General features: G+C 43.6%; 1 protein-coding gene across 1 annotated transcript; it reads left to right on the top strand.

The window, feature by feature from the left end:
* Nucleotides 1–1,439: 1,439 nt before the first annotated feature.
* Nucleotides 1,440–23,788, top strand: LCT (lactase). Its single transcript, XM_061354353.1, has 17 exons — nt 1,440–2,106; nt 4,024–4,103; nt 5,337–5,420; nt 6,332–6,434; nt 7,019–7,094; nt 10,981–11,668; nt 12,054–12,699; nt 13,233–14,792; nt 15,119–15,387; nt 15,833–16,123; nt 16,645–16,843; nt 17,430–17,632; nt 17,987–18,096; nt 20,244–20,378; nt 21,365–21,588; nt 22,420–22,656; nt 23,405–23,788. Exons 1-17 carry the CDS (start codon nt 1,440–1,442, stop codon nt 23,611–23,613), a joined length of 5,781 nt encoding a protein of 1,926 aa, XP_061210337.1. The 3' UTR covers nt 23,614–23,788.
* The last annotated feature ends 318 nt before the right edge of the window (nt 23,789–24,106 follow it).

The raw sequence follows: 24,106 nt of genomic DNA, 5'->3' as shown, positions 1-24,106 counted from the left end.
GCTGTGTCTGGGATTGCTCTGACCCAGGTGTAGGACCTTGCACTTGGCATGGTTAAACCTCATGAAGTTGGCATCAGCCCACCTCACAAGCGTGTCAAGGTCCCTCTGGATGGCATTCCTTCCCTCCAGTGTATCAACCGAACCACACAGCTTGAGGTCATTGGCAAACTTGCTGAGGGCGCACTCAATCCCACTGTCCATGTCCCTTCCCTCCCTGCACTTTTAGTTTGATAATAAATACTCTTCACATGGGAGCAAGTATTTTTCCTGCTTCTCCTTCCCCAGTTATATGTATGTGATTCATAGGCTAGAAGGGGTGTTTTCTTTCTGAGTTTACACTACTTTACTGAATAAGCAGCAGGTGGTGCTGTAAAGTTCCTGTTCAAACTTGTTATTCGAACATGGGGTGGGGGAAGAGAGTAATTAGAGAGTTGTTCAGAACACTAAGCACAATGTTTCAGCAATGTTTTTCAGCATTTCAAGAGTTCCTAAAAAAAGAAAAGTCTGGGAATCAACCACGGTCAAAGCACACAAATTGCAATCCCTGTGTAAGCTATAAGATTTGCTATTTGAGTAACAGGAAATGTGTAGAGATGTTTTCTACTATAACTTAAAGATAATATTGCTTGACAGAGCAAGTAAGTTGCCTAGGTGATTCCAGGTAAGTTGTAGATAAAAAGCCAGTTATTAAACTTGGGAGATGGAACTGATTTTTCAATATACTTATGTAGAATTTTGTGTTTAGTTGATCTAAACATGTTCTGTATTTCAGCAACATGTTCTGAGCTCTTCAGTCTTGCTGTATTTGAAGGTGGAAAAGTCAAGTTATCTCTTCCCTGCAGCAGTTCAGGTAAGTGATCTACCTCAGGTATATACCTACCCTGCTGAGAGTGCATAGGTTTTCAAGGCTGAAGGAAGGAGTACTTTGGAAAGCAATAAAATGATATTGGAGTTTCTTGATGTCATTGGGACGCACATTGTGGCTGCTGCCTGAATTCATGTAGTACCCACTTTTCGAAGTGGGAGAGCTACCACGTGTCAGATTTCCTTTATGCACCCAAGAATTAGAGCACAACCTGCATCTTGTGATCCTGCACTCTCTGAGCTGTGATGAAAAGCATTCTCTATTAATTTTATCTTCCCCTAAAATGGAGGCAGTATCAGCACATGTCAATTGATGTCAATTTTAAAGGGGAACCTGAACATTTCAGAAAATGTTTCCACATGACCTTGTTCTAACTCATTGTTTGGCAGTGTTTTTTGTATTCATCCATCTGTGCATCTGTTGATTAAAGGTCCTGATCTGTTACCATTTGTTAACCATATTTAGTGTCAGCTAATTCTGGGAACATTTATCAGTGAAATAGATAATTTCAGTTAAATATTACTTGTACTGTAATATAAGTAGTGTGGGCTAAGTTTCTGAAGCAGTTGCAGAAATGGAGCTGATGTATAAAACAGTCTGCTTCTTCTTTCTGTTGGTCTCTCTCAGCCTTGGGATAGATGGGAAATTTGCTCAGGGTTTTATCGCCATTGCAGGACCTCTACCCAGTGAGTTTGCAAATAGATTGTATTTTCAGGACCAAGTCCTATCCAAGAAAGATCAGGGCCCTGCTGTGGCTGAAGCCCATGGTTACCTTTGCCAGCAAGATCTTGTGGCTTCTGAGCTGCTGCAGTACTTCTCCCACCTTTGTGAGATCGGGGTGACACACTACAAAGTCTTCCTCTCATGGGCACACATTCTTCCCAAGGGGGATGCCAGGAAGCCGGATGAAGCTCAAGTGCAGTGCTACCAGAAGCTGCTTGAGACCCTGGTTGCTGCAGAGCTCAGGGGAGTGGTAGTTCTGCATCACCAGCATGTCCCTGATGCTGTGGCTGCACAGGCCATGGGTCAGAAAGCCAATGCTTTTGCTGACCTGTTTGTGGAATATGCTGAGTTCAGCTTCCGTGTTTTTGGAGACCTGGTTGATGTGTGGCTCACCTTCAGCAACCTGCCAGATGTCCTTAAAAGCCTGCCTTATGATGACCCCCAGTACGGAGCCTGGGCCCTAGCTGCAGCTCATCAAAGAGCTTACACCATCTACCATGAGAAATATGCACCAGCAGGTAAGGAGAATGGGGAGAGGGATTGTTTCTATGCAACCTTTTCACAAATATTTTGTGATGCGATTAAATGGCAACTGCTACATCCAATCTTTGTGTGAATATGCTATCAATGGTTTCAGAATTACACAGAGATCCTTGAATAACAGAGTCCTTCAAATCCCTTATGTTGATAATTGGTTTATAATTTACTGGTAATTGCATTTTACTGGATATTATTGCCAAAGTAGTTGGGGACAATATATATGTGTATGTGTGCATATTTATAGTTAATCTTTTAAGCATCAGGGAAGTTTTAAATAGCCTCCAGTTAATTTGAGCAGCAGAAACCAGTACTTCAAACCCACACGTTATAATACGTCTATATGCTTTTTCTCAGTTTTTCACAGTTGTCCATGTGCTCTTAATTTAAAGAGCAGCAGATACAACTGATTAACTGTTCATATAACAACAAATGTGTTGAATAATAAATGTGGGACTGAGACTTACGAAGAACCTTTGATCCCTGCACACTCATCTCATTTTTAAAACCTTATTAGTTATTTCCATGTCATTGAAAACTGGGATTGCAATTGCTACCATTTCAGCTAAGAGAGGAAGATCATGCTGTCCGTCAGCAGCTGTGCTATAATCTCTTATGTGTGATGGATGCAGGCTTTTTCATTAACACATGATGTGTTCCAAAGGAATACAGCTTTAGAGGTCAAGATCTAACTGAAGAGTCAGGTCAAATTCAACTATCAGCCTTCCTCCCAAAACATGGAAATCTTTGCAAATTTATTGATAAAATCCACTTAAACAAAACTGATCATGGTTTAAAATCATGTTTCTCATTTAATCAAAGGGAAGTTATTTTATTTAACTTTAAAAAGTTGATTTAAAAACTTAAACAAAGCAACATGAAACACAGTATTTACTTTGTTGCTTAAAATGACAATTACCTCTACCAATCAGTTGCAAATTACTTTAAAATTACTCAAAACCAGCCTTACTCTATTTTTTTTTGTGTGTGCATGTACAATGACAAAGTCATAATAATCTATCTGTTTTGTAGATAAGAAAGTATTTTTGTGTATTTCTTCCTGACCCACAGAGGAAAGACTAAAAAATTCCTAAATGTACCTCAAACCATGAAGAAGCAAGGCACAAGAAGTCTCCTGTGAGATAGCAGTAGTGTGAGGAAATCTGCAATGTCCTCTGTTTGACTTTCCTCATTGCAGACACTGGGGTTTTAAAGTAATTAAATCTTAACTGTACCTGTGTTACACAGAGCAAGAGAATTTCACCTCTCCTGTGGATGCGTGGGATATTCCAACCTGCTGTCCTCTGAGGAGTGCTTCCTTCTGGGCTGGAGTTTTTCTGTCCCACGCAGATAACCAGTAGAGCTCGCAGAGTCATCATTTAAAATAAATTAATTTATTTTTAGTTCTTGCACTTGTCAGGAGTACTTTGCAGTACAGCTCACACTACCTGGTGATAGCCCTAAGAAGTTGTCCAGCTTTGCTCCGACAACACGTCCCCCCAGGTTCCCAGCATCCAGCACAATGGATATAAAAAATAGCCACTGTAGAACCACCTCAAAGGCGTGAAAATAAAAGGTATTCCTTATAATTATGCATGGAGTGGAAGAGCACCCACTGGAGAGCTGTATTCAGATCCACCTTCCTGCAGCCAACAGTGCTCAGATGAGCAGTCATTGTAAGAGCTAGTGATAAAACTCCTTGAACTCTGCCTTTGAACTCCTACCTTCTTCAAATCTCCTTTAGAATCATGGTGGGTATCTGAAATCAGCCACCTATGGCACTGTCTGATGTTCCACATCTTTAAACATTTCCAACTGTTTTTAAAATAACTGAATGAACTGAAGTTTTTTATTTCCCCTTATCATCCTACTAAGGGACTGCCTCTTTCTTTTTCAAGATGGAAAGCTGTCCATTGCCTTAGGAATGGGTCATGCCTTGGATAGCGCTTCATCAGAATTGCTTTCAGTTTCTCTTCAGGTAATACCTCAGTAGGAATTATTTCCAGAATTTTATGAATTTGATATGATTCAACCTGTTTTTTTTTATGTATGGGATCAAGTGACCTGTGGTGAATTAAAATTTTAGCAAGTTGACCAACTGACCAATTTGTTAAATTTTACTTATTTGATTAGTTCACAGATTTTAAAAATGACTTCAGCATCCTTTCTTGGCTAGTAAGCACTGATTAAGATATATGGAGACATATTTGCTCTCATTATTGGCAGTTTTAGCAGTATCCATGCTTAAATGACAAGGTGTTTGCAAAAAGTGTAGCCACTGTAATTTTCTTTGCAAGTCTACTTAAAACACCACCAAAGGAATAAATACATTATTTGAAATAACTGCTATTTTAAAAATCTGCTTTATTATGTTAAAACACAGACTGAGCTGTGCTAAAAGTGATCTAGCTGCATGGGGATGGCATGAGGAGAACATAATCTCTACAAAGATTGTGACATCTTTTCTGTAAAGACCAAACTCATTGCTTGTAGTTATCTTCACCTGGAGGATGTTGATGTATGATAAAGTGAACAAATGACAGCACAGGATTTTTGCTTTTATTCACAATCCTTCAAAATTTAGTAATATGGTAAGCAATGTTGTAGGCATGCCATTGCAAGGATACCAGCAAGATGTGGTTTGTAGGGAGAGGGAAAGGGGTATTAGGTGGGCTGACTAAACAAGAAGAAAACCTTGGACTGAAAAATAAACTGAAAGCTTATCAGGTTTTTATTTTCCAACTTCATCAGCTGGCACAATCTATTCCCTTGAACTTGATGACTGCTAGTGGGATAATGCTTATAGTTTGGAATGGTTAAACATTTCTGCAGTGGACTTTCCCCAAAGGATCATTGATAAGGCCTATCTGAATCACATACTTGCAAAGGTTTCTCTGTCTGATTAATCATAGACACTCTTACTAATTAAAAAAAACCCTAAAATATTAATATTAAATTCATAAAATGCTCTCAAAATTTCACTTTACTGTTTAAATTTTACTTTGTTTAGAAAGAGAGATACAGAATACATCTTCCCATACAGTATCCAGTTTGTACTCGTCATATTGTCCAGAGCTCCCCTATAGCTGTATGTGTTCTTCAGCAACATAGCTTTATCAGACATTTCGCAATTTTATATGCTTTTAATCTAATACCTGCAAAAAAAATATATTTTATTTTAGGATTATTGTTTTCCTTTTCTTGTTTCCAGGATTCAGTAGATTTTCTGTCTCTCAGCCTTCAGTATGGTTGTGGAAACAAAACAGATTTCTACAAGAAATTGAATGAATTCCAGGTAACATTTTGCACGGTGTTAAATTATAGCAGCAGGTGACCATAAATATAAGGGGGATTTCATGTTTCTTGATGCATGTCTAAACAGTTCCAATTTGCTGCAAGAGGTCAGACAACAGCTAAACTAGGGAACAGCTTCATAGTATTTCCTTGCTTCTCTGTTGTTATTCTGACTTAAAAACGGGAGTTCAAGAGTGCTGAAAAAGATCATCTTGGTCAGTACTCATTACTGATGCATTAACAACTAGAATGGCATCATCGTTTTGTCCAGGTCTGAAAAACCTCTCTCACATCGTGTTTTACAAGCTGCTAATACCTATGCTCTTAGACACTACTGTATGCTAGCCTTCTGCAGTAGTCCCACCAAACTTCACAACTCCCAACTCAGTAAAGGCAGTGCTAGAAATGCTCATGAAGATGAGTTTGTGAAAGGATTACAGCAACAATGTCAGTTATAGGCTAGTACCTAATATTAAATCTCTGGTAGTTTAATGGATGAGCTGCATTCTTAATCATTAAGACCAGAGTAATCCAGCAGCTGTGCAGCAGAATGAGGAGCTACCCATGTGACTCATTCTCTTTAGGGTCCTGGCATGCTGTGGTTACTCAAAAACCTGGAGTGGGCCATTTATGGCAACAGATTCTTACTAAGTAAGCTCCCAGAAAAGGACGTTGATCCTTGTGCCTTTTCAATGACAGGTCAAACACAGTGGGTTTTGGGGGTTTGCTTTGATTTGCATTGGGCATTTTTGAACCAGAGAAAAATAGTAGGTGGTAGTTAATGCTTACTGTCTTGATTTATTAATTTAACTTCAAAGAACTGTATGACCAATTGTCAGTTTTCTAAGTATTTCCTATTCTGTGTTGAAAGTAACAAATTTTCAGACATGTCTCTGACTTCTGGTTTTGCAGAATGTCTGGAAGGACACAGACATCTTGGTTTTTAGTCTGAAGCTCCTTGATTGTGGTTCCGTGGAAGAGAATCCTTTCATACCAGTAGCTGCCATTGTCACAGGTGAGTGATGTATTTTGAGGAGGAGGAGAGGTTTTTAACTAAGCCCTTCGTGGCAAATTATAGAGGAAACTAAAAATTGTTCAACCCAGAACACTGCTATTACATGAAATAACTCTGGTTTCTTTCATTGCCTTTTCAGAAAATTAAGGGTGGATAGTGGGTATAGAGCCAGAAGCTGGAATCTTTCTCCCCCAAAGCTCTAAATTATTTTCATCAGCCTCAGAAGTTTATACTGGACATTAGGAAAAAATTCTTCCCTGAAAGGGTTGTCAAGGTGTTGGAATAGGCTGCCCAGGGAAGTGGTGGAGTCACCATCCCTGGAGGTATTTAGATGACATGTAGATCATGGTTTAGGGACAGGGTTTAGTGGTGGACTTTGCAGTGCTAGGTTAGCAGTGGGACTTGATATTTTTTAACATGAAATTGTAAATATCTAATAGAAACTCAACATGTTTGTTCTGAGAAAAGTACTAGTTATGAAAAACATGTTGTTTCTAAAGGTGTAACTGTATGTGCAAGTAGTGTCATGCAGTCCATGGCATCTATATTGTGACTAAGTCCATCATTTACCTTTTTTTTTTCAGCTATTAATAAAGAAAAGACACATATGATTGGGTATGATGTGACTGAATTCTTGAACTTCTCATCTCATCTTTTAAGGTACAACTTTTGTCCCTTAAATCAGATGGTCTCCTCTAGAAATGTGTGTGCAGGCAGACACAACACAATTCTAGTGGTGAAGTCATAGAATTATAGAATCATAGAAGAGTTAGGGTTGGAAAGGACATTAAGATCAAGTTCCAGCCTCCCTGCCATGAGCAGGGACACCTCACACTAATCCCTGTGACCCAAGGCTCTGTCCAACCTGGCCTTGAACACTGCCAGGGATGGAGCATTCACAACTTCCTTGGGCAACCCCTTCCAGCGCCTCACCACCCTCACAGTAAAGAACTTTCTCCTTATATCCAATCTAAGCTTCCCCTGTTTAAGTTTTAACCTGTTACCCCTTGTCCTATCACTACAGTCCCTAATGAAGAGTCCCTCCCCAGCATCCTTATAGGCCCCCTTCAGATACTGGAAGGCTGCTGAGGTCTCCACGCAGCCTTCTCTTCTCCAGGCTGAACAGCCCCAACTTTCTCAGCCTGTCTTCAGACAGGAGCTGCTCCAACCGCCAGATCAACCTCGTGGCCCTCCTCTGGACTTGTTCCAACAGTTCCATGTCCTTTTTATGTTGAGGATACCGGAACTGTACACAATGCTCCAAGTGAGGTCTCAAGAGAGCAGAGGAGAGGAGAAGGATCACCTCCTTTGACCTGCTGGTCACACTCCTTTTGATGCAGTCCAGGATACGGTTGGCTTTCTGGGCTGCGAGCGCACATTGAAGCCGGCTCATGTTGAGTTTCTCATGGACCAACACCCCCAAGTCCTTTTCTGCAGGGCTGCTCTGAATCTCTTCTCTGCCCAGCCTGTAGCGTGTCTGGGATTGCTCTGACCCAGGTGTAGGACCTTGCATTTGGCATGGTTAAGCTTCATGAGGTTGGCATCAGCCTACCTCACAAGCGTGTCAAGGTGCCTCTGGATGGCATTCCTTCCCTCCAGTGTATCAACCGAACCACACAGCTTGGTGTCTGCTGCTAGTTCCTGAAAGGAGTGGAAAGAAATGTCTTTTTCCTGAGCCCAGTCTCTTGCTGCTGCAAGCAATGTAATCCTCTTCCACTCTCATCCTTTGCCACCCAAATTGCACCTTCAAGCCAATAGATAAAAAGTACTTCTCCAAGCTTTCTGCTCTTTTCAAGAGGAAAATAGTTAAAATTAAGTAAATAAATAAATACAACAATGGCTTTTCTAGGGGACAAGCCAGCTAGGCCTACAGAAATGTGGGAGGTGTCATTGTGCAAGGAAACATTAAGGATTAGATAAGAAACAGGATGGATTAATTTTAACTTTTCCCGTGGAAACTTGTGAGATCTGTTGTAGCTTGTGAAGTTGCTACACATTGTGGGGGTTTTGTTTGCATCTTTGCCCTAGCTGTAGTGAATTATGAGAAACTGCCTGCAAGGAAATGCATTGGACGTATAGCCCTTGAGCTGCTCTGCAGTTAGCAATTTGCACTCCACCTTCATCTGCCAGCTGTATGGCAGTAGGTTGTACTGACCAGATGAGAAAGAGACTATACCCTAAGCAGCTTACATAGAATCATAGAATCATAGAATACTTAGGGTTGGAAAGAACCTTAAGATCATCTAGTTCCAACTCCCCTGCCATGGGCAGGGACAAGCGTCACACATCTGATTTGAAATCTGTCATATGTGACATGGGATTTACTTATCACCCAGTGTTAATAATTCTCTTCCTTAAAGTTCAGATTATCATGAGGTTGGCATCAGCCCAATTCACAAGTGTGTCAAGGTCCCTCTGGATGGCATTCCTTCCCTCCAGGGTATCAATTGAACCACACAGCTTGGTGTCATCGGCAAACTTGCTGAGGGCGCACTCAATCCCACTGTCCATGTCAGCGACGAAGATGTTAAACAAGACCGGTCCCAACACCGATCCCTGAGGGACACCACTCATTACTGGTCTCCAGCTGGACACTGGGCCACTGACCACAACTCTTTGTGTGCGGCCATCCAGCCAGTTCTTTATCCACCGAGTGGTCCATCTATCAAACTGATGTCTCTCCAATTTAGAGACAAGGATGTTGTGTGGGACAGTGTCGAACGCTTTACACAAGTCCAGGTAGATGACATCAACTGCTCTACTGCTGTCCATCAGTTCTGTAGCCCCATCATAGAAGGCCACCAAATTGGTCAGGCAGGATTTCCCCTTAGTGAAGCCATGCTGGCTGTCACCAAGCACCTTGTTGTTTTTCATGTGCCTTAGCATGCCTTCCAGGAGAATCTGCTCCAAGATGTTGCCAGGCACAGAGGTGAGACTGACTGGTCTGTAATTCCCCGGGTCATCCGTTTTCCCCTTCTTGAAAATGGGGGTTATATTTCCCTTTTTCCAGTCATCAGGAACTTCACCTGACTGCCATGATTTTTCAAATATGATGGCCAGCGGCTTAGCAACTTCATTCACCAGCTCCTTCAGGACCCACGGATGGATTTCATCAGCTCCCATGGACTTGTGCACATTCAGATTTTTAAGGTGGTCTTGAACCAGTTCCTCTCCTACAGTGGGCCCAAGGTCTTCATTCTCACAGTCCCTGCGTCTGCCTTCCAAGACTTGGGTGGTGCGGTCAGAGCATTTGCAGTGAAGACCGAGGCAAAGAAGTCATTCAGAACCTCAGCCTTCTCCAAATCCTGTGTAGCTAGTTCTCCTGAGAGCTTCCTGAGGGGGCCTATGTTGTCCCTAGTCTGTTTTTTATTTGCTATGTACTTGCAGAATCCCTTCCTGTTATTCTTAATATCCCTAGCCAAGTTTAATTCTAACTGGGCCTTAGCTTTCCTAACCTGGTCCCTAGCTTCCCAGACAACATCCCTGTACTCTTCCCAGGCCTCCTGTCCTTGCTTCCACTTTCTATAAGACTCTTTTTTCATTTGAATTTTCCTCAACAGCTCCTTATCCATCCAAGGAGGTCTCCTGACCCTCCTGCTGCACTTCCTTCTAGTTGGGATACAACACTCCTGCGCTTGTAGCAGGTGATCCTTGAAGACCAACCAAGAGTCTTGGGCCCCTGTGCCCTCTAGGGCTATATCCCATGGAACCTTACTAAGGTTCCTGAAGAGGCCAAAGTCTGCTCTCTTGCAGTCCAGGGCAGTGAGCTTGCTGCACGCTCTTCTCACTGTCTTGAGGATCTCAAGTTCAACCATATCATGATCGCTGCCTCCAAGGCTGCCCTGGAGTGCCACATTTCCAACCAGCCCTTCCCTGTTGGTGAGCACGAGGTCAAGCGTGGCCCCCCTCCTTGTCGGTTCCTCTATTACTTGCAGAAGGAAGTTGTCTTCTACACAACCGAGGAACCTCCTGGATTGCTTGTGCCGGGCAGTACCGTCATTCCAACAGATGTCAGGGTGGTTGAAGTCACCCATGAGAACGAGGGCCTGTGAGTGTGAGGCTTTTCCTGTCTGCCTATAGAGTGCTTCATCCGCAGATTCCTCTTGATCAGGCCGTCTGTAACAGATCCCCACTGTAATGTCTTCCATCGCTGTTCCCCCTTTAACCCTGACCCACAAGCTCTCTGTTGACTGCTCACCTGTCCCCAGACAGAGTTCCATACTCTCCAGCCTATCCCTAACATAAAGGGCAACTCCCCCTCCCCGCCTGCGAGGCCTGTCTTTTCTAAAAAGCCTGTAACCTTCCATTCCAACACTCCAGTCATAGGAGCCATCCCACCAGTTTCTGCAATGACTATTATATCATACCCCGTAGATGTGCACAAATCTCTAATTCCTCTTGTTTGTAAATGAGCTAAATGTAAATGTAAATGTTTGTAATATGAGCTGAATGGGAAGCAAACAATTCTTTTATCCTCTGTGTTTGGAAGTTCTGTGGCACTAGTATCCACCCTGGAGGTTATAACTTCTTTTCATTTTGTTTGCAGCAAAACAAATACTCTACAGGAGAACCCCGATGCTGTTCTTGCCCCTCGCTCCTCCTATCAAACAGTTTGGGAAATGTTTGCTAAGCAGTCTGAATTGGAGAGGGATTCTTTTCTGCAAGATGTTTTCCCAAGTGGTTTCCTCTGGGGCACATCCACAGGTGCCTTTAACATTGAAGGAGCCTGGGCAGAGAATGGGAAAGGAGAGAGCATCTGGGATCAGTTTGGGCACACAGGTCACGTCTACATGAACCAAACAGCAGATGTGGCATGTGACAGCTACTATAAAACCAGTTATGATGTTTATCTACTTAGGGGTCTTCATCCCCAAATGTACAAGTTTTCTGTATCCTGGCCTAGAATTTTTCCTGATGGTACCAATCAGACCATCAACTCCAAGGGCGTTGATTATTACAGTGAATTAATTAACAGGTTGCTGGACTCTAACATTGAGCCCATGGTGACTCTCTTCCACTGGGACCTCCCACAAGCTCTTCAGGTTCTTGGTGGCTGGCAGAATGACAGTATCATAGATACTTTTGTAAACTATGCAGACTTCTGCTTTTCCACTTTTGGGGATCGGGTCAAGTTCTGGATTACTTTCCATGAGCCTTGGGTTATCAGCTATGCTGGCTATGGCACCGGAGAGCATCCTCCAGGAATCACTGACCCAGGAGTAGCATCTTTCAAGGTAGGAACACAGGAATAACTGGGATACTGCAGCTGCCATTGTTGTGTTGTTTTCCTCTAACTCTGTACTTTCCTCCTTCTGTACTTTAAGCCTAATGTGGCCTTTGAGACAACTATTTGCTTGTTGGATTTATGATGCTTGCAAAAATTTGATTAGTTATGCTAGATGGATGCTAGATGGCATTATTTTTTCTATTGGGAAAGCCGGTGTTGATGGATAGCCAGATTCTTCTGTTTATTCCAAATCCACTGCACTCTCTGGCTATGGTTGTTTTGTCAAGGCTTTTTCTTTTGAATGGAGATAACATTATGTGGCAATAATCTGAATGCTTAAGAGTTCTTGTGCAAAGCAGTGTTACACATATTCCTCTGTGTTCTTTCCCCAGGTGGCTCACACAATTCTCAAGGCTCATGCAAAGGTCTGGCACTTGTACAATGACAAATACCGTTCTCAGCAGCTGGGGAAGGTGGGGCTGGTGCTGAATTCAGATTGGGCTGAACCGAAGACTCCAAACAACTCTGAGGATGTGAGGGCATCTGAGAGGTACCTGCAGTTCATGCTAGGCTGGTTTGCTCACCCTATATTTGTTAATGGTGATTACCCAGATATCCTGAAGTCTCAGATCCAGGAAGTAAACCAGCAGTGCTCCACAGCAGTTGCACAGCTGCCTTCGTTTACAGAGGAGGAGAAGTTCTGGGTGAAAGGGACTGCAGATTTTTTTGGTCTTTCCCATTACACTTCCCACCTGGTCAGTGCTGTGACTAATGGGACCTGCACACCAGACTACAAGAATATTGGGAACTTCTCCTTGCATGTGGATCCTTCTTGGCCACAGACCGCCTCTTCTTGGATCCATGTGGTCCCTTGGGGATTAAGAAGGCTGCTGAAGTTTGTGTCCCAGGAATATACAGGGTCAAAGATCCCAATTTACATAGCAGGAAATGGTATGCCGACAAAAGACTCAGGGGATCTTATTAATGACACTCTGCGAGTGGATTATTTCCACCAGTACATCAATGAGGCTCTGAAAGGTATGGAGAAATATAATATACATACATTTTTTTAAATGGCACCTAGTTATTCTAACCCTTCCATGGTGGTTAATTTTAAAACATCACTATTTGTGCAGTGATATGAGGTCAGTTGCCTATTTTGTATGTAGTGTGACCTCATATACTTCAGCCTATCTGGTGTCCAGATATGGAACTCTATTCTGTTAGATATGGGAGCAGGTTTTTCATATATGTGGGTTGATGTAGCCTGGAACTAAAATCAGTCCCTCTGCGAGAACAGCGTTTATACTTCAGCTTCCCTGAAGATGATTTGCCAGCAGGCAGGATCTCACCTGTAGAGATCTCATAGGTCAGGACTGTCTTTACTGATTAAGCAGATCTAACTGGCAGCATCCTGTACCATTTCAGGTTAGATTTTCAGGTGGGGATTTTTGCCTAAAAGACCATTCATAGATGTTTGGTTTAACAGTTACCCTCAGTTGTGGTGCTTATGTTGTGCTGTGCTGTGTTCAGAAGATGCATAACAGTGTCTTTAACTGTTCCTGTGACAGCGGTAAAACTAGATGGCGTTGATGTTCGGTCATATATGGCTCGATCCCTCATCGATGGCTTTGAAGGCCCAGTGGGGTACAGCCTAAAATTTGGGCTGCATCATGTGAATTTTGAAGATAGCAACAGACCAAGGACTCCCAAGGCATCTGCTTATTTCTATTCCAGGATTATTGAAAAAAATGGTTTCCCACCAGAAGTCTTGGACAGATTTACTACACCGGCAGTGTCTGACCTACCTGTGCCATCCAAGTTGCCAAATTTACCAGCATCAGAAGTTCCCTCCAAGGCAAAAGTTGTCTGGCAGAAGTTTTCATCTCAAGTGGACTTTGAAAGGGACACATACTTTTATGGGACATTCCCAGAGGACTTTTCATGGGGTGTGTCTTCTTCTGCCTACCAGATAGAGGGAGGTTGGGATGCTGATGGCAAAGGACCCAGCATTTGGGATAATTTCACCCATATCCCAGGGAATATCAAGAATAATGACACTGGAGACATAGCCTGTGATAGCTACAACAAGGTGGAAGAAGATATCTACCTGCTGAGAGCCTTAGGGGTAAAGAACTATCGTTTCTCCCTGTCCTGGTCTCGAATTTTCCCCAGCGGAAGGAACAACTCAATAAATAGGCATGGAGTTGACTACTATAACCGTCTTATTGATGGACTGGTTGCAAACAACATTGCGCCAATCGTCACTCTCTACCACTGGGACCTTCCACAAGCTCTCCAGGACATTGGTGGCTGGGAGAACAGCACACTGATTGACCTGTTTGATAGTTTTGCAGACTTCTGTTTCCAGACCTTTGGGGACAGGGTGAAGTTCTGGATTACGCTTAATGAACCCCAAGTCATTGCATGGGTTGGCTATGGCCTTGGGACATTTCCACCCAACATCAAAGACCCTGGCAGTGCTCCCTACAGGGTTGCCCACATCTTACTGAAAGCTCACGCCAGGGTTTACCACACATATGATGACAAATACAGAGCAAGTCAGGGAGGGGTCATTACTTTGTGTCCCAACATTGAGTGGGTTGAGCCGAAGACACCAAGCGACCCTAGGGACATAGAAGCTGCAGACAGGCACCTGCAGTTCCTGGTGGGGTGGTTTACACACCCAGTTTTCAAAAATGGGGACTACCCCGAGGTCATGAAGTGGAAAGTTGGGAACAGGAGTGAGCTCCAGAACCTGCCATCATCTCGCCTACCAGTTTTCACAGCAGAAGAGCGTGAATATATCAGGGGCACGGCAGATGTGTTCTGCTTCAATACCTACACCTCCAAAATTGTAACCCATGCAGTGACCCAGCTGAGGCCCTTCTCTTATGAGTATGATCAGGAAGTCTCAACAAGTGTTGACAGCTCCTGGCCTTCCTCCGCTATTTCTGACCAGCGGGCTGTGGCTTGGGGGCTGAGGAGGCTACTGAACTGGATCAAAGAAGAATATGAAAATCCCCCAATATATATAATTGAGAACGGGGTGGGGGTAAAGAGCACATCAGATGTTGATGACAATACCAGGATATTTTACTACAAAACGTACATTGATGAAACTTTAAAAGGTACCTGTGTTTGCTATTGTTCTGTTGGTGTTGCATATGTCATCACCTCTCTAGATTGCTGCTTACTTCATTCCTCTGAAGAGTAGTTTTAAAAAGTGGTTGATGTCAGCTTTCAAATATTCTGAACATGATATAAACATAGTGTTTCTTTTTCTGATCTCCTTTGCATGGCCATTTGTACTTTGTATCCTCCAACTATGAAGAGTCTCTTAATGATCTTAGTTGATAAATGCCAGCTTTATGAAGCTAGAAGATGGATGTGCTTGCATGTGAATTCTATGGAGTTTGTTTAATGTATGATTTTCCATTTCTTTCTGATCTTTCAGCTTACAATTTGGATAATGTTAATCTGAGAGGATATAATGCTTGGTCTTTTATGGATGACTTTGAATGGCTGAATGGTTATGATACCAGATTTGGATTGCACCAGGTGGACTTTGACAATCCCAACAGGCCAAGAACCCCAAAGCGCTCTGCTGTGTACTATGCAGAAATCATCCGCAATAATGGTATCCCAATGCCAAAAGAAGATGAATTTTTATATGGAGAGTTTCCAAATAACTTTTGGTGGAGTGTAGCAACTTCAGCATATCAGGTTAGGAAATGGATTTTTAAAGTGTCTGTGGACAGTTAATTCATTTTGTATGAGACAGCTACAGCTTTTTTAATGTGACGTTTTACTGTAATTGAGGGTTAGTGTAGCAACTGCTGTAAAAGGGAGGAACTTGGAGATGTTTATAGGGCATAATTATACCACAGGAATTGAGACAGGAGCATGGAATTCAGAAGAGTCAGCCAACATGAAGCAGCAGGTGAACAGAAACAATGCCTGGTCTGTGACACTGTGCTTTGCTAATATGTCTTGCCTTGGGGCCCAAGAGGTCTTACTAGTTTGATACAGCAAAATCATTGCTATTTTTAGTCTAGCTGATAAGTCAAGATATTGTGTAATGCTGCAAAGACTAGCAGGCTGAATTCTTTGCTGGGCCAAGACCTATATTTGGAGTTTACTGATAGTATTCCCCTATCTTCAACTACAGGTTGAGGGAGGGTGGAGAGAAGATGGGAAAGGACTAAGTATTTGGGATCAGTTTTCTCACACTCCCTTGAAAATCAGCAATGGTCACACTGGAGATGTAGCTTGTGACAGCTACCACAAAATTGAGGAGGATGTGGAAATGCTGAAAAGCCTCAAGGTGTCTCACTACCGCTTTTCAATCTCCTGGTCCCGCGTTCTCCCAGATGGGACCACCAGATACATCAATGAAATGGGACTGAACTACTATGAAAGGCTTATTGATGCTCTTCTGGCAGCTAACATCATGCCTCAGGTAACTCAAAATGGAACTTTCAAGTAACTAAAAGATGGCAGAACCCAAGTCTGATGCTCAGAGCATGTGCATGTGTTTCCATCCATCCCTCAGATAATGCCTTAGCAAACCTGTGCCTTCATGGCAGTGCTCTAGACCGGTGCAATGGATGTACCGGACCACAGAGGTGTTCTATTGGATTGTATTTCATCAGAGACTTGGTGCAGGCACAGCAGTTCTTCACTGACACATTCTTGTGATCACAAGGTTGTGGTGGGTTTTGGTAAAGGCTTCACCTTCACCATCAGGCAGTCTTAGAGTTCAAATGATTTCCCCACATCCTCAGGAAACTGAAACACTGGCAAGAAGGTATTTTATTTGAGCACACAAGTGATCACTGCAAACTCAAACGCCATTAGGAGCAGGTAGCTGCAGATCAAAGCATGGTTTATTTATGTTCATATGAGGCTAGCTTGGCTGTGCTTATTTCAGAAAGTAAGAGTGACTGGTTGAGTCCTTTCTCTTGCTGTCTTTCACTTCAGGTAACTATCTACCATTGGGACCTCCCACAGGCGCTGCAAAACGTTGGGGGGTGGGAGAATGATACCATAGTTCAGAGGTTTAAGGAATATGCTGAGCTCCTTTTCCAAAGACTGGGAGATAAAGTGAAATTTTGGATAACCCTCAATGAACCCTACAACACTGCGTATTTTGGTTATGGCGTTGGAACAGCTGCCCCAGGTAAGACCACTGGGTATAACTTCAGAGCCTTCACAGCACTGTAGGCACAGCTGTTTCATGCTGCAGCAGAGTAGATGCTAGGGACTTGCAAAGGCAGAGCAAGAAAGACGGTGTGGTAGGAGGATACATGGGTCTGCTGTGGTGTGGTGAAGAGGTCCTGCTTTCACTTTGCCTGTCACCTCCTAGACCCATCTTCTTTCCACTCCTCTAATCCAGTGCTCCTCTGCAACATCCAGATTACACTTGCTGCCTGGAGCAGACCTATTTTCAGACCAGCCCCAGGGACTGTAGAGATGGGTTAGGGCTGGAGTAAATCCAAGCTTGCCTGTAGGGTAGAAGGATGTGGAGGGACAGGAGCTGGCCTGAACACACAGCTGTCTGCTCTCCACACTGGCAGCATCTTCAGCTGTCTATACTGAAGCAGTGATTTCATCCCAGGGCTGGGCCCAAGGGCACCAGAGGCTGCACACTTGCTTGTTTACTAGTGGGCAGTCCTGGCTGTTCTGGGCATTGTGTTGGCCTGGGAAGCAGCCGATGAGAACACTGGGAACTGCTGCTCCACCGCCTTTGCTGTCTCTGTCTGCAGGCATTTCCATTCGACCAGGGCGAGCTCCCTACGTGGTGGGGCACAACTTAATAAAAGCCCACGCAGAAGTCTGGCACCTCTACAATGAGACCTACCGGGCAAAGCAGGGAGGTTTAATCTCTATCACCATCAACTCTGACTGGGCGGAACCAAGGAACCCACACAACCAGGAAGACATCAATGCTGCCAGACGATTCTTGCAGGTACAGAGACACCTGGTCACAGCTCTTCCTGCTGTCCTGGGTTTGTTCATGGTGACACCCCATCTGTGGGTGCTGGAGATACCCAGAACCCAGGTTAGCATCTCACTGGAAGAAAAGGGTGAGCCAAAGGTATCACTGCAATATATCATCCTCTTCTAGTGGCCAGTAAAGCTGCAACGGAAATGAGACAAAATACGGCTGGAGTGACAAAAGCTCATTAAATTTACGGCCATTAAATGGGCATCCCTGGGTATCTCTATGTGCCTGTCCATTATAAATTCAAAAGCAGCACATGAAACAGAAACCCCTTGTTTTGATACATAATTTACCATTCTCCCTTGTTTCCTGGCTTAGTTTTTCTTAGGTTGGTTTGCTCATCCCATTTTCAAAAGTGGTGATTATAATGAAGTGATGAAAACGAGGATTCGGGAACGCAGCCTGGCTCAGGGTCTGAGCCAGTCCCGGTAAGAGCTCAGGCACACACCTGCCTCTCTTTCACCTGCTGTACTGAAACCTGCGTTACTGGTAGTTGGGTTGAATTTCAATGATTCTATTTCAGTATTACTGTAACTAACTTACTGTATCCTCACAGAAAAACTCTAGTGTACGTTTTTCCTGATCCTTGTCTTTACCTCCCTTGCAAACTAAATTTACTAATTGTCCTGGGTTCAGCAGCAGCAGTCATTTTTCTCCTTCTCAGTAGCTGGTGCAGTGCTGTGTTTTTGACTTTCAGCCTGGGAACAGCCCTGATAACACCGATGTTTTTAGTTACTGCTCAGTAATGTTTACTCTGACCAAGGACTTTGTGAGTCTCATGCTCTGCCAGGGAGGAGGGGAAGCCAGGAGGAAGCAGAGACAGGACACCTGACCCAAACTAGCCAAAGGGGTATTCCATACCACAGCATGTCACACCCAGTATATAAGCTGAGGGCAGTTACCCAGAAGGGCTAGATCACTGCTCAGGTCAGGCTGGGTATTGGTCAGCAGGTGGTGAGTGGTTGTATTCTCTTCCCTTGTTATTTCCGTTATCATTATTATTATTGGTGGCAGCAGTAGTGGTTTGTGTTACACTTTAGTTACTGGACTGCTCTTATCTCAGCCTGTGGGAGTTACATTCTTTAGATTCTCCTCCCCAGTCCTCTGGGAGCTTGGGGAGGAAGAAGAGGGGTGTGAAATGAGTGTCTATGTGGTTCGGAGTTACCGGCTGGGCTTAAACCACGACACTAACATAACCTGTCTCTGGGGTGGTAAGTTGGCAGCTCAGGAAATGCTCTGCATTAGACACAGTGCTTTACGTGATGACTGGGGTAAATGTGTTTTAACTTTTCTTAACATATGTACTGAATTTGAGCACTGAGAACTCACTGGTCCCTCCAAATTATGTTTCTTATTTTGCAGTCCCATGAATTATTCTTAACTTTATTGTGGTAGTAGTGCTCCAGTGTGAATGTTTTTTCTTTTCTCTCCCTTTCAAGGCACACACAAGGAAAGTACTTTTTTCTCTTAACATTAACAGCAACTTAATGGGGTGCATTAGATCTGGGCTATTCCTGGTCACTCATTTGTGCAAATGGGAATGACCACTTGTTTTGTGGTATGTGCTCTGCAGCAAAGGCAGGTCTCTTCAAGATTTGAGTTATGCTTTTGTATATGCCTAAACCACTTGCATTCTTAGGCACTTTCTTTGACATGCTATTTCTTTTCTGGTGGTTGCTGTCATTAATAACAGAACAAAGTCATGTGTGTTGATTTATGAGGTAACGTGCCCAAGCATCTCAATATTCCAGAAGAATTATGGTACCTTGCCTTTTGTTTGTGGTGCTGGTACCAGGTATACCAGCATTACACAAGGTGTGTTCAGTGTGGATCTCAGAGAGAAAGCTCACAAGTTTTTTTTCCTGTGCAGAAGCCAGAGTTTATGAGACAACAGTGTATTAGCCTCTGCCACAACCTACCAAGTGCTACTACTGCCACACAGAGAAGAGCTCCTCTTGTAGCAGACACCTGTTCCCCTGCTGCTGGGAAGCACGTTAGCAGAGGTGCCTGGCTGTGTCTTCAGTATACACAAGCAGGAGTACAGTGTTTTGATGGGCTCATGACAGCTCCCCTGAGCAGGGACAGGACCCCCTGGATGTCGCTGGCTGCTAGCAGGCACTGTTTAATGCTTACTTCTGTCAGAGCCAGTTGTGCTTCTGCAGGATAGTGGGCTTGAGACTGGTCACTTGTGAACACTGCAGCTCTGGGTCTCCACGGGGGTTTGTGACAAACTCCATAGGTGAGCATGTGACAATGAAAATGATTATCACGATTTCCTCCCATTTCCACAGTCCTTACTGGGCAAACATTGTTTCTTGTCTTATAAAGCAGGATGTTGGTCAAACTTCTTGTGTGACTTTGAGCAGGACTTCTAGCTATCAGGTGTCTCTCTTCTGGTCAGAGAAAGGTCTGTTCTGCCCCTGAAGAACATCAGAGCAGGCAGCATGAGCTGCATAGTCTAGCAAAAGCTGAATTTAGACAACAGCACTGGGAAGGGGTAGAAGCAAAGGAAGGGGAAATCCTGAGAAGACACACAGTTTGAGGGGTTTATGCTTTTCTCTGTTTTCTGTTGCAGGCTTCCAGAATTTACTGAAAGTGAAAAGCAAAGAATTAAAGGCACATATGACTACTTCGGCCTGAATCATTATACTACAGTATTAACATACAACATGAACTATCCTGCTGGTGTTCTGTCATACGACTCTGACAGGTAAGATATGCACATCTGGAGCCTGGGCCAACTGAATAGTGTAAACTATTAGCGCATGGTGCTGTGAGACAGGTATTTTAACCAATACTAACAAAAACATCCACGAGAGGTACATGTGGTACTGTTATTTTCACAAAAGGCCGGCACCAGCCTGTTTTACAGACCTGATGATAAATATGAATGCTAAAAACAGGACAAAGAACATTAGAGGATCTACTAAAGGAAGGACTCTGCACTTGTGAGTCTCCCAGTGGTTTGGGATCAGCTGTCAACCATATTTATCGTATCTCCTGCCCCCAGTCTGCAGTTTGATTATCCTGGGTTATTGATACTGCTCCATTTGCTGTTAAGCAGTCATTAGTTCCCTAACCACAGCACATAAATATAAGTTCAAAGCCTAAATGGCTGAGTCACTTCATAGTTAAATATACACAAGTCAAGGTATTTGTTTAGGTAACAATTTCTTTCCCCAGCTTACAAAGATAAACAACAGGAGCTCACTAGTTTTTCCTATGAGAATTGAGGTAATGGTGGGACAACATAGGCTGTTTTCTGAAGCCTTTCCATAGAGAATAAATTAAATAATTATACCTTCCCTTTGCTGCTGCGTCTCCACTGCTATGGTTTAGCCCATAGTAGGACACTGGGCTCAGTTTTACATTCCTGTATGTAGCTGTAAACAGCAATTTTGTGTGCTCAAAGACTGCGTTATACACACTACAAAGATCTGGAGCTAACATCACATCCTCAGCCATAGCTGGTTTAAGCAGAATACCGTTGTGAAGCAAAGTATCAAAGTGTTGTCTAGAGGCTTGGGAGCTCCAGCACCACCCTCACCTGCTGTCACAGCCTAACCAGCTTGCTACAGTCTCCCCTCTGGTTCAGTGTTCTACAGAGCTCTGTTTCTCAGCCCTGCAGCAAAGATGTGCCAGGCGCAGTGGCAGGCACTTGGGACTGGTCCCTTGATCAGCAATTCCTCCTTGCAGGGGTGTAGCTTCAGTAACAGACCGCAGCTGGCTGAACTCAGGTTCCTTCTGGCTAAAGGTGACACCCTTTGGTTTCCGAAAGCTCCTGAGATGGATAAAGGAAGAGTACAACAATCCTCCCATTTATGTGACTGAAAATGGGATCTCGGAAAGGGGAGCCTCAGACTTCAATGACACTTGGCGATCACGTTACTATCGGAGCTACATTAACGAAGCACTGAAAGGTGAAAATGATTATTTCAATCTGATCATCCAAATCTCTAGAGAGCAGAAATGTCTTGCCTTAAGACTGTTGTGTATAAAACAAGTTGGGAAGAGCTGAAGCAGCACTGTTATTACCCCTCACACAGGTTTACTCTTATCTGCTTCTGAGAGCCTTTGGGTTTAGCAGCAACTGCCCATGGATAGCCATGACATTGCAGGGAAAAAGTGGTCTAAGGGAATAACAAACCCTGGGTTCAGAAGGGTAACTGCAGCTTTGTTGCATAGCTGCATCTGGCAAGAGAAGGTGCTACTATTACTTGAGGAATACCTATTTTGATTTCTAGTTTGACTACTGCCATGTCAAAAAGTTCAACTTGTTTTAAACAGTTTTCAGTTACAGCACTGATCATACATATAACACTGGAGAGGGGCTTTTCTAACATACTGGGTGCTGCCAGGCAGATATTCAGAATGGGGTCATTTACTGTGGTTTAGCAGTGAGGCCACACAAGCACTTAAAACAATACTTGTACGCTGATGGCTTTTTTCCTTTGTTCCTAAGCTTTTGTTTATTGGACACAAGCTTTGATTTTTGGACCAGGCAAAAGCAGTTTCCAGCACTGGCAACTACCCTGGTTGCTTGTTAGCCATAACTTGGCAGCTGACCTATCTCAAATCACCCAAGAAGCAACACAAGAGGGGGGAATGGGGAGACAGCGAAACCAATGGTGCCAAAACAGTAATAACCCCACTGTGCTTGGCACCCATCTTTGTGTCACTGCTGGTCTAGTGGTGACATCTCCAGTCACTCGGCTGCACAACCAGTCTCTTCTTTCTGGTCCTGGTAACAGCCATTGTGCTTGATGGTGTTGACTTACGAGGCTACACCGCATGGACACTGATGGACAACTTCGAGTGGGCAGTGGGCTTTGATGAGAAGTTTGGGTTCTACCACGTGAATTTCACAGACCCTGACTTGTCGCGGCGCCCCAAGGCCTCTGCCAGGTACTACTCACAGATCATAAACTGCAATGGGTTTCCAGACCCAGCAGCTGGCCCACATCCTTGTCTGGAACTGGAGCCTGAAGGTAAGCGACACAGCGGAAATTGTGCTTTTTCTGGTTTGTATGTGCATCTGATTCCAATCCCAAAAGATTTCCATAATGTAAAGTCTTTACAACACCACCATCTTCTGCAGTATTCTTTTTAAGAGCTCTAGTGGTGCACTAACTGATAACTGGTTTTGTTGTGACTGAAGACATTCACATGGAATTATGGCACTTTCATGTGCCAAACCAAACAGTGACTAAAATTTTGTGTGTTCCTTGAGACATGCAGCAAAACAAGTTATTCCATTCCACAAGTTATCCCACATTTCACTTTATCAAACTGCCCAAGATGTTTTCCAAACCACACACATTCAGTATCCCCACACCGTATTTTCCAAACAATTCTGAATACTTTATGTCAGTCAGTGTTTTGGGTAAGCCTTTGGAAATACTAATTCTTTTGTCATTTACATTTTTTCTGAACTAGAGGTGTGCACCAAACAGCAAACACTGCTACCATGGGCTTTTGGGGATAACCATGGCTGCTGAAGAACACTCACCTCTCCTGGGGTATTGACAACCGCACTCTTGGCCCCAGCTATGCCTTTACTCTGAGCTTGAACTGTTGTCAGTCACTGATCCACACCATTATGGCCATGGCCACAGCACTGAGCCCCAGCACTGAGCCCCCTGTAGAGGCAGGAAGTGGCCATGCACATACATACATGCATGAAGGAGCTCACCCAGGCTGTGTACTAACACCTTCTCATTGTTTTCCCATGGACAGTGCCACCAACAGACACCACACCAGGACCAGCTGCCAGTGTGCTCTTCTTGGGATTAGAATTAACATCACAGAGAGCAGAAATAGCACTGTATGTGCTTTTTGCTCTTTCGGGAGTTGGAGCATTGGGCTTGGCTCTTTTTGCATATAGGTACGGAAAGTTATCTAAAAGATCCTGTAAAAGATCACACATGGAACTTAGTAAACTGTAAAGCTTCCAGTTACTTATTAAAGTGCTTCATTTTTTATTGAAAGTCTACAGCATGAGGGGAAGAAACCTAGTGCTTGTACTGCAGCAACTGTGATTTGCCCTATAGACGGCTCCCCACCATTTTGTTGTTTGCTCACCATCTTCAAAGTACAAAAATAAAATGTAAGTGGCCCTAATACTGAGTCTTCATATTTGAACAGTGTGGGATAATTAGATTTCCTTTAACTAGAAATGTGAAGCTGCACAGAACACCTGTAGTATTTAGGTCTCTAACACAGAGATGCACAGCACATGGTACAGGGGAGAGGTGGTGATGCCCATTCCTCAAAAATAGCAGCTACCAGGCCCTTGTTTTGCAGCCCTATGCAAATTTTCCATTTTACCAGATAGAGAGCCACCTTTTTTTTTTCCTGTACCACAGCCTGGACCCCAAACCCCATTTCAGATCTGTTTGATGAGATTTTAATATGAACAACTCCCAGGTAAGGTCATTT

This window comes from Neopsephotus bourkii, unplaced genomic scaffold (assembly GCF_033783945.1).
Source record: "Neopsephotus bourkii isolate Nb327-2 ecotype Australia unplaced genomic scaffold, CSIRO-AGI_Nbou_v1 NB_730, whole genome shotgun sequence".
NCBI classification, from domain to species: Eukaryota; Metazoa; Chordata; class Aves; order Psittaciformes; family Psittacidae; genus Neopsephotus; species Neopsephotus bourkii.
The sequence above is the reverse complement of the archived record's forward strand: the minus strand, read 5'-3'. Positions and strand labels throughout refer to the sequence as shown.